General features: G+C 34.9%; 1 protein-coding gene across 1 annotated transcript; it reads left to right on the top strand.

Moving 5' to 3' along the window:
- The first annotated feature begins 7,518 nt into the window (after nt 1-7,518).
- LOC109174241 (alpha carbonic anhydrase 4-like) lies at nt 7,519-9,739 on the top strand. The gene is made up of 5 exons (XM_019323486.1): nt 7,519-7,897; nt 8,253-8,462; nt 8,564-8,722; nt 9,338-9,391; nt 9,491-9,739. Exons 1-5 carry the CDS (start codon nt 7,604-7,606, stop codon nt 9,557-9,559), a joined length of 786 nt encoding a protein of 261 aa, XP_019179031.1. The 5' UTR covers nt 7,519-7,603; the 3' UTR covers nt 9,560-9,739.
- Nucleotides 9,740-11,222: the final 1,483 nt, after the last annotated feature.

Raw genomic sequence — 11,222 nt, forward strand, 5'->3', positions numbered from 1 at the left:
TCCTCGCAAGTGCACGAGTCAGTTGTAGTTTTAGCGTGCTTTTAGCAAGGGTCGATCCCTCAGGGAATTGTACGATGCAATTTAATAAATTTAAACAAATAATTAACTTGATAATTGAAAATGCTCTAAACCAATCAACAATCAAAATTGATAAATTGCAGGTAAAAAAACGAGGCAGAAAAGACAATAAAATAACAAAGTGGATAAAAACTAGGTATTCATACGATAATCAACACAATAAAGGAACTGCAATTTATACTCAAATGCACTAATCACTCGGTTTATGTAAAGAATATTAAAAACCATATTTCATATACTAATTACTTGAGCATCAAGCACCGTAACTAAACATAACTACCATCCACAAATACAAAACTTGCATAATGGGAATTGAATAATTTCTAAGAACAAGCATGGAGAATAAATACCAAAATACGAAGCAAGGGAACAAGCTGATGCCGAATGAACAATTCAAAATGCTGCTAATTGATGGGATTGAACTAACTTCACACTAAACTAATACAGATAAGTAATTTAAGAAAGAAAGGGGAAAAAAACCAGAGGGTTCACTGCTGCCCAGAAATTCAGAACGACCGTCCAAAATTGTCCCAGAATTGCCGACCGGAATTACGCGAACCACCGGAAATCTCCGGGGTGAATTCATGATCCTTCCCTCGAACTTGCCTGAATTTTATACTGCTTGAACTGCAACAATTATCCCAAGTTCTGTGCTGCTCAATCGGATCTCCCTATTGAATCGGACCTTGCCGAATAATCGCCGCGTCTACGCTGAAGCAGTCTCTCGTTCATCGTCCATCGTTCGATCTATTATTTGGGAATTGGGATCGGCTATCCTATTTCAATAACTAAACAAACATAATAATAATAATAATAATAATAATAATAATAATAATAATAATAATAATAATAATAATAATAATAATAATAATAATAATATTAGAGACCATATATAACTAACCTACATTTATTAAAGTCCTATTGAACATGTACTACTAAAATTATTATTAAACTGAGTTAAGAAATTATTGGACTGGCAAATTTTAATAACAAAATTAATTTAATAACAAAAATAACCCAAAAAGTTAACAATATTTATAAAACTACTTATAGAGATAATAAATGAAAATAGATATAAATTAATCAATTATTACAAATTAACTATAAAAAGATTATTTAAAAATAACACTAAAAATAATGTTTATCACTATCACAATAGAGCACATACTTGTCTTGAACAAACCCGAGCTCCTGAATAAACTTCTTCATCCATAGCATTTCTTTACTGGCCTCAAAAGATTCTATGAACTCAGCTTCAGTGGTAGACAAAGCAATGCACTTTTTCAATCTTGATTGCTACGAAACTGCTTCCCCTGCATAAGTAATTAGATAGCCTGAAGTAGATTTCCTCGTATCAATGTCTCTAGCCATATCTGAATCAGTGTATCCGTTAAGAATAGGTTTCCCTGTACCAAAACACAAACTCAGACTTGAAGTACCCCGAAGATATCTCAGAATCCACTTAACAGCATCCCAATGTTCTTTCCCTGGATTTGAAAGATATCTGCTAACAATACCCACTACATGAGCAATATCTGGTCTTGTGCATACCATCGCATACATCAAACTACCAACAACTGAGGAATAAGGAACTCTTTGCATTTCTTCCTTCTCTTTCTCACTAAAAGCACATTGCTTCTTGCTCAACTTGAAATGCATACCAAGAGGTGTATTCACTAGCTTAGTTTCATCCATGTTGAATCTCTCAAGTACTTTCTGTTGGAATTTTTAGCTAAAAATGACATTTTGAGTGACTATTTTGTGGTACAAATATATGTGGGATCTATTTCTGATTTGGGTCGGGTCAAAGTGGATTCGGGTTCTTCGTAGTGAGACGAAGAATTTGATATAATGTACGCTCAAAATGGGTAATAGGTGAATGAGAAATTGATTCTCAAAGCGAACCTATTTGAGAGAAGTCAAAAACTTAAGCATTTTAATAACTTTCGTTGCACTACATGAAAGTTGGGTTTATAAACTTAAGTAGAGTTAAGCTTTGAAAGCTTAATTGTGAATTTGGGATTTTAGCACCTTTCGTGCTATGCTTTCATGCTGGACGAAAGTGCATGCAAATTGAGAGCTTAATTTTAAGCTTTAGTTTCATGCTGAAAGTTGGAGTTGTGAGCTCTTTCGTGCTCTCCTTTCGTGAGTTACTTTCGTGTTGCACCGTTTCGGTGCTTACAGACCACTCGGGTGTGGTTTCCGGTCTCAATCATTAAACCTTCGGATTTGTACGGACTTCTCGGTCACTCAGATATTTTGAAACGGGTCGCTATGGTCGGTACGAATTAATCGCGTATTAAGTTCGTGACCGTTGGTATTATTACGATAATAAGTACGACCGTTTCAAACATTATTATCCCATTATTAAATTTAATTTATAGTTGGTTAATGGTCATTATAAGGCTAATTATTCACTCTTCCCTACAAATAGCTTAGGATGTTGGCAGATAGTTTTTTAAAACATTCTTGTTGAAACTCTCAAAATCTTTCTTTCGTTTTCTATCATCTCTCATCCCGTTCACAAGAGAAAAGTTGTTCTACCAACATCTTCTGTAAAACATCGGAGTGCTCAACTTGTGTTCTAGTTCGTCGGACTTTGGGTAGGAGTGCTCGAATGCCAAAGTCGTAGTCCGTTTTATCCTTGAAGATTGACGCCACAACGCTCCGAGCACCCTCGGGAGGTGGCGAATCGGTTTTAAGGAGAGTGTGTGTACACACGACTCGGGCTTTCTCTGCTTCTTCTTTCTTCTCGTTGGGTTAAAACCTCAGGTTAGAAACTCGTCTCTTGTTTTATTTTTGTTCTTAGTTTCGTACCAAGTGGTGGGATTAATCTCGTGAGGATTAAATCCCTTGTACTAGTTTCGTACTAGTTGTGGTGGGATTATTTTTTATAAAATAAATCCCTATTTGGTTACCGTATATACGTTGTATATATATGTAATTTTGGTTTCGTACCAAAATTGGTTGGAATTAATTTTCTATAAATTAAATTCCATTTTTCGGGACAAATATATATTTTATATATTTTTTGTGTATCGATTTATTCACTAATATCCAACAATCTTAAAACCGATTAATTTTTTTGGTGATTAAATCTATGGATTCCACGAGTGGTGGAACCGTGAATGTTGCTCGTGGTGCACATTCAAATGGTCGGATCGGCAACGTAGTTGCACAATCCGAAACCCTGGTGAACTTGGTTTGGAGACCGGTGGTGGCATCAAAGGGTATATCCCTACGATGAAGGAACATGAGACGGTACCTTGTGGTTTGGTCGAAAGACCGTAGAAATTCAAGAAGTTGAATTTCGAAGGGTGGCAACTGAGAATGTTGTACAACCTAATGATTCTCGGCATGTCATGGTTCATGACCGAGATGGTTCCTAGTGGAAAGGAACATGAGTCTAACGCTCAAACCGTTAGCATAGTAAGGATTTGGAAATATTTGATTTTCCTATGCCTAAACTATGTTTTGAATGATTTGTGTGACTCGTTGTGGGAATCTTTGGACCTGAAGTATAATACTGATGACGCTAAGGCAAAAATGTTTGTCGTTAGCCGATTACTTGAATACAAGATGGTGAATTCTGGGATCGTCCTAAGTCAAGTTGACAAAGGAATGATCGTGAGTGATGCCTTTCAAGTGGAATTTGGTATCCATTTGTCGCCTTTGGGCAGAAAGGACTTCAAGAAGCAATTCCACGGAAAATGCTTGAATGGCTTAACAGCCATAGTGGTATGTAACAAACGTGTTGCATGGTTGAAATCTCGTAAAGGACTTCGGTTCTAGATTTTAAGTATTGTCAATTTGTCAAAATTGGGATGGCTATATAATCGTGAGCGTCAAAGCTCAAGTGTATTGAATATTTTAAATAATATTCTTAATACGATTATATAAGCTTGATTCAACTAGTTGAAAATTTTGGTTGATCTAATCTTGTTAATTGTGTGAAAATTAACTTGATTAAAGATACCAAATTGTACTAGTATGAAATTAATTTGTGACAGATGACGGAAGTGTTGTGACAACAAAATAAATCTCGAACCACCTAACTTGCGAGTAATGGTGTAATGATTTATAAAGTTGTCACTACTGTGGTTTAAGACAAGGTCTTGTCTAAATTTGGAATAAAGGCAAGGGTTAATTACTAATTGGGCTATAAGCTCGGTGTAATAACCGTAATTAATAAGAATATTATTGATTGGTCTTGCCTGGTTGGGTCTTCGAGTTTGTGGCACGTTAGACAAGGTCATGATAATTATAAACTATTTAATACTTTAATAGTTAATACTAAAATAGTAATTATTCACCTTAAAAACATCTAGAGTTTGAACAATTTAGGGTTATTTCGCTCAAAACGATGTCGTTTTGAGTGAAATAACCCATTTAAAAAAGAAGGGAACAATAGCTAATCGGCACGACTAAGCGACCTAGTCGGTCCCTAGGAGGCTTGGTCGGCGCTTAGGAGGCCGAGTCGGCCGCCTAGCCGGCCAGTCGCCTAGACCACCAATTATGGTGATACGCTAGGCGATCGGCCAGCGCCTAGCGCTTAGACGCCGATTAATTAGTACCTAGAAAGGATTTTTGCAACATTGATTCAAAATCTTTCTAAGCCCAGAATCAGCCGGATGACGTAAGTACTCACCATCGTCAATTCGTCTTTCCTTATGCCACCTCATATCATTTGTAATTTTTTTTTGGACATTATTTAAGCAATCTTTGAAGCGTAGGTTTTAGAGGATAGTACCTTAGTATATTTTATGAGGAATATTTTTTCCTTTACCACCATTGACTTTCCATCTAGAAGTACCACATATAGGACAACATTCATCTGTCTCTAATTCCTTCCAAAATAGCACACACCTTTGACTTTCCATTTATAAGTACCCCATATAGGACAACAATCAATTATGTTGTGCAACCGTGTGCACCAAGCATGGTGCACACGGGTCTAGATTCATAATTTCTATATTGTAGATTCATAAAATCTATACTATAGATTCATAATTTTTTAAATATATGTTCATAATTATAGAGCTATATGTTCATAATTTTCGATATTCATATTCCCAATTGTTGAACTCTGTATTCACAAATCACATAAGTATATGTTCATAATTTGATAACTATACAGTTTAGAAATTATGAATCAACAGTACAGAAATTATGAATCTACAGTACAAATATTATGAATCTACAGTATAGAAATTATGAATCTACTGTATAGAAATTATGAATCTACTGTATTTAAATTATGAATCCACGATTTAGAAATTATGAATCTACAGTATAGAGTTTAAGAATCTACAGTATAGAAATTATCAATCTATACTAGACCCGTGTGCACCATGCATGGTGCACACGGTTGCACAGCATAACAATCCCAACAATCATCTGTCTCTAATTCCTTCCTAAATAGCACACAATCATATTTTCATGCATGAATATTTGTGTATCCCAATCCCAAGTTACAAAGCATAGCCTTAGACTCATAGTGAGAATGTGGAAGTGTATTGCCATCAAGTAAGCATTCTTTTAGCAATTCAAGCAACATGTCAAGTGATTTATTGCTCCATTTATTATACACCTTCAGATGAAGCAACTTCACAGTTAATGATCGATAATTTTGAGAATTTAATTTAGTGCAACCTGAATATTATTCTTGTTTTGATTCTCTCAATATGTTCTCAAAATTATCAACTTCACCACTGTGAGTATTGAGATTTAATTTAACTGTGAGTTGAAGTTTACAAAATTTTCATATTCATTTAAGAACTCATAGACTCCATCTAACTTTTCATCATCAGAATCATCATACTCAACCTGAGAACCATTATTACTTGGTTCTTGAAAAATTGGTGCTCTCCATGGAATATCCAACGTGTGCAATATGTATCTATTTCATTTTGGCGCAAATGCATATAAACCACGCTTTGATTTAAGGATGTTGTGTTTAGGAATTTTTTACATGGGCACCTGATCTCACAATCATGTCCCAAGTGATTTCCTATAAATAACATGACACTCTTCCTTTGCTGCCACACATGCATGCTTTCGTTAATGAGTACATGCACACAACCAAATTAATCATAACGCAAATTATTTCCTTTATCAAAACTAGTTCCAGTAGTTCTACTACGAAATTCACGCAACGCTGTAAACAAATTGTTTGTGGCAAACATATTATATCAAAATTCTTATCGGTAGAAATTAAATCAATTCCTTCTTCTAATGTCCAATTACAATTGCAATGTGAAATCCTACCTGAATTACAATTCCTCAAAACATGTTAAATATCCTAACAAATAAAACCATATTTACAATTTGCATGTATTACCATTATTACCCCGTTTTAAATACCAAAGTTTAATTATTGCTTATTATCCGTGCATGCAAATCTTTGCCATTGCTAGCCCCATCGATTTTGGCTAGCAAATGAGCAGCGTGGTTTCTATCTCTATCTACCAATGAAGCAGACCTCACAACTACTAATAGAGCTAACAAAAAGTTTACATGTGTGTGCAATAACACCAATATAATATAGGAATGGTCTAATGACTTACTCGAAAGTTTAGAACAAAAACTTAAACAATAGTACCAAGCCACTAGCCAGCCACCCAATTATTCCATTGAGCTTTCAATGACTCCCATAATGCAGTTGGTGATTCCTAGCCTGCCATATCCCATGAAGATCAACTCCCACCATTTTTGGAATAGGAAGTTGGGATACCCTCCAAACATGTTGCGCATATGAACAGGTTCATAGGGTATCCATGACTTCTTCATTATATATAGGCCACGGGCATTCTGGATTCACCTCCATCTTTCTCCGATCCTATGAGATTATATTTTTCTTTAAAAAAATGAACACGTAAATTAAAAAAATGGTTCATATCCTCATCTCATCTTTGTTGTAACTTGTAACACACCAACATCTATTATATATATATATATTAGAGTTATATAGCATAGAATTGATGTAATACAGAAATAATTCCTTGTAGATGTTTTTTTTTTTTTTTCAATTCTTTTAACTAAGCTACAATAACATAAAAAAAATGAACCTGTTAATTAAAAAGAAAAAAAAATATAGATGTTTGTTAAAAAAAATATCATTTAGAAATTTGTAATTATATATTTCTTAAACATTAATTTTTATTTTCATTATTTAAAAAAAAAAAAAAAAGAGAAGTAAATTTTAGTTAAAAAGAATTTAGAGAGAAAATATAATTTATTAAAATTAAAATTCTAAATAAATTTTAAAATATTTCAACCAATAAAAGACTCATTATTAAAATATAGATCAATACAATAATACAATAGAGACCACATAAATCCCTATGTAGCATCCAATCCACACAAATCCTTATTGCATCCCGAAATATTAGCATTTTATTTCCTATATATACATGATAAAATTAAATAGAGATCAGAGGTAAGAAATAGTAAATAATAATAAATTTCTTCAATCCGGCCTTCAAAACTATATTGTTGTCAATGCAAGTTTTGAAGGTCTGAAATAATGGACAATCCACTCATCCTCCTCATCATCTCAATCCTTTTCCTCTCATCACAAACCATCTCCTTAGCCAGTGAGAGTGAGGGAACCAAATTTACCTATATTAGTGGAGCTGAGAATGGCCCAGGGAAATGGGGAAAACTTCACACAAATTATACAGTCTGCAATGCTGGTAACATGCAGTCTCCCATTAATATTGATGACTCCACTGTTAAGGTTACCTCCAAATTTGGGGAGTTGATTCGACGTTACAAATCGTCTGAGGCTATAATCATCAACAAAGGCCATGCTCTTCAGGTAATTAATTGGTTCCAAGTAGTTTTAGTTTTGTTGGATTTTGTAACTGATAGAGATATTGAAAACTACTCAAGAATGAAAATCCGGGGTCCAATAGCCCAGGATCTCTGTCCAAGAAGATGACTTGGACCAAGATAGATGATTCGGATCAGGACAGGTGACCCAGACCCAAGATTAGGGACCTAGCTAGGGTTGGCCTTCGAAGTCCATTGTCTTGGCTAGCTAATATTTTTACATTAATCCACCCAATATTATTACAATTCATTTACATACTATTTTACACTTATAATTTATGACTTAGTTTATCTACATATATCCCGGGTCAATTATATAATAAATTGTTGCATGCATGCAGATCCAGTGGACAGGTGATGCCGGAAAGATTATCATTAACGGTACTGATTACTTCATGTTACAATGCCACTGGCATACTCCCTCTGAGAACACTGTGAACGGCAAAAAGGTTGATATGGAGATTCATCTGGTTCATAGGAGTGCAAAAGATGAATTTGCTGCTGTCTCCATCTTATACAAAATAGGAAAACCTGATAAGTTCCTTGGACAAGTAAGTACCATTCAATTCTCTCTCTCTCTATATATATATATACAATAGAATTGAATTGATCTTATATACATTAATTAATTAATTTCTTGGTTCCACTCCAGTTGCTGAACAGCATCAGGCAAGTTGATCGCAATGGTAAAGCTTTAGGCGCCCTTAATCCAGGAAAGATCACATATGAGGGCAAGAAATATTACAGATTCATTGGTTCCCTCACTACCCCACCATGCTCACAGGGTGTCATCTGGACAGTAACCAAAGAGGTCTGTATCCTAACCTTAACCTCCCCAACACCCACCCAAGATGACTAAGGATACAACCACAAGGTCACGAGTTTGAATCTCAACCTTCTTTGTTTGAGCCGGTTAACTATGAGCAATCTGGGCTGGTTTACCTAGCTGTTGCCAACCTAGCTGGGTTGGTTTACCTAGCGGTTTACCTAGCTACCTAGCTATATATGCACTACTTAGCTGGGTTGGTTTACCTAGCTACATATGGACTACCTAGCTGGGTTGGTTTACCTAGCTACATATGGACTACCTAGTTGGGGTGGTTTACCTAGCCCTGGGCTACCTAGCTGGGCTGGTTTACTCAGCTATTGGCAACCTATCTAGCTAGGCTGGTTTACCCAGCTATATATATATGGCAACCTAGTTGGGTTGGTTTACCTAGCTATATATGGTCAATTTAGTTGGGCTGGTTTACCTAGCTATGGGCAACCTAGGTTGGTTCTTTGACCAACAAGAATCACAAAGCGGGATTTATCAGTGCACACCATCGAATAGTGGCTGCAGATTTCTCTCATAATCCAAGAAAATTAAATATGCATGTATCTCTTTCTCTCACTCACACAGTGATAAAACTGTTTGATTTTGTAGGTAAAGACAGTATCACAGGAACAGATAAACTTATTAAAGGAAGCTGTTGATGATGTAAGTACTGAATTATGTATCTATCTACATAGATTTAATCTGTGACACATATATACATAGAATGGTACAAATATTTGATGTTTTGAATTTGTTGTTTAGGGTTACGAGGAAAATGCAAGGCCACTGCAACCACTGAATGGAAGGACAGTATATCTCAATCAACCATAGGAACGTTGTTGCCGGTGCTGTTTAGGAATTATATGTATTGAGGGAGCTGAGTGATTGCCCACCATTAAACTGAATATACAAATCATTTTCAAACATAATAATTTCAATACATTATGTTTTATAATTATATATTTGTATATGATTCATGATAATGTAATTAAATTTTTGGTCAATCTTTAATTGAAATAACATACATTGCTTACTTTTTATCAATTGAGTCCTGCGTTTTAAATGATCATTTCATATTGAATAATTATTGTCATTTTTAAACATAATAATTACATACGTTAGCTTTCAAAAAAAAAAAAAATTACATACGTTATGTTTTAAAATTATATATTTGTATGATTATGAATATTCTCGTTAAAGAATTGAATCAATATAATATACATTTATACATTAATATACGTTTATATGTGAAATTAAACGTTAATTTTTATATTATATAAATCAAATATATAAATATTATAATATAAAAATATATTTCAAAAAATAAGCGGATTAGCCATTTTTTATAAGATACAAGTTGGAAAGCACTTATACCTCCAATTTGTATACATTGCAATAGTCAAACAACAATTGGAGAGGTACAACGAACATATATATATCGTAGACATAATACTATATATAGTGAATCAGCTAACTAAAGGAATTAGCAGAAACTGATAAGAAGTTGACAAATGAAAATCACAGAACCGCCAAAATAAATATCAGATATAAGGGACACAAGATTTACGTGCAAACCCCCAAAAACCACGGGAAAACCCCCAAAAACCACGGGATCACTACCGTGGCCCACAGGCTAAAAGGAATGGCTGACGGTGTAAGATTCACTATGATTCGTGTGTTTTGTTCTTTGATGAAGGTTGTGCTAGTACTTGCACCAAGTGGGAGAATGTAAGATTTTCCCTAATAATATATATTATACATTATATATTAGGGCCTTAATTAAGTGGTGCAAGTTGACTAGGCTTATTAAGTGATCTGGTTGGACTTAATAACTAGTAGTTGTTAGTCAACCAAACTCTGTGCCTAATATAACCTGGATTGATGGGATACAGGATTATGGATTAGATAGCACATTCAGTTACGGTACTCAGACCGCTCAGTAGACACCAATACACCATCTAGGGTTCTGAGTCAGGTCTGAGGCAAAACATGGCTGACGGTCTACCGTTAAGAGGCAACACAACAGGAACATCAACTATGGCTGGAGATCAGCACGGCTACGCTTCCGCTATCATACGAGGTCAGGTTTCTCGTATATTATGGTTGCCCACAGGCTAAAAGGAATAATATCTCGCATCCAAAATGTGCTTGGAATAAATACAAGCTGACCTCAAAGTATTTGATGAAGATAATACCCAAGAGCTAGGAAAACCTTCCGTTGCGGCGAACTGCCGTGAAAAAGGACGAATGAAAAATTGAATTCTGTTTTCTTTTGATGCCTCTGCCGAAGAGATAAGAAAAATAAGATTTTTCTTCTTTCTCTATCAAAACTGTCGAAATGGAATTATGTGGAAGCTTGTGGAAGATGTGGATTTCTCTCTCATTAAGAATGAGCATTGCATCCCCTTTTTATAGATAGGTTCTGCCGACATAGAAAGGAAAAATGGGGAAGAAAGCAAGTGAAGGGAAATTATCTTCAAACCTCATCCCATAC

The sequence above is a fragment of the Ipomoea nil genome, unplaced genomic scaffold, assembly GCF_001879475.1.
Source record: "Ipomoea nil cultivar Tokyo-kokei standard unplaced genomic scaffold, Asagao_1.1 scaffold0579, whole genome shotgun sequence".
Classification (NCBI taxonomy): domain Eukaryota; kingdom Viridiplantae; phylum Streptophyta; class Magnoliopsida; order Solanales; family Convolvulaceae; genus Ipomoea; species Ipomoea nil.

What these genes read in the sequence shown, in the direction of transcription:
- LOC109174241 (XM_019323486.1), top strand. Translation starts at nt 7,604, where the DNA reads ATGGACAATCCACTCATCCTCCTCATCATCTCAATCCTTTTCCTCTCA. An exon ending in TCTGGACAGTAACCAAAGAG is followed by an intron (nt 8,723 to 9,337) that starts GTCTGTATCCTA and finishes TTGATTTTGTAG; the next exon opens with GTAAAGACAGTATCACAGGA. An exon ending in TAAAGGAAGCTGTTGATGAT is followed by an intron (nt 9,392 to 9,490) that starts GTAAGTACTGAA and finishes TTTGTTGTTTAG; the next exon opens with GGTTACGAGGAAAATGCAAG.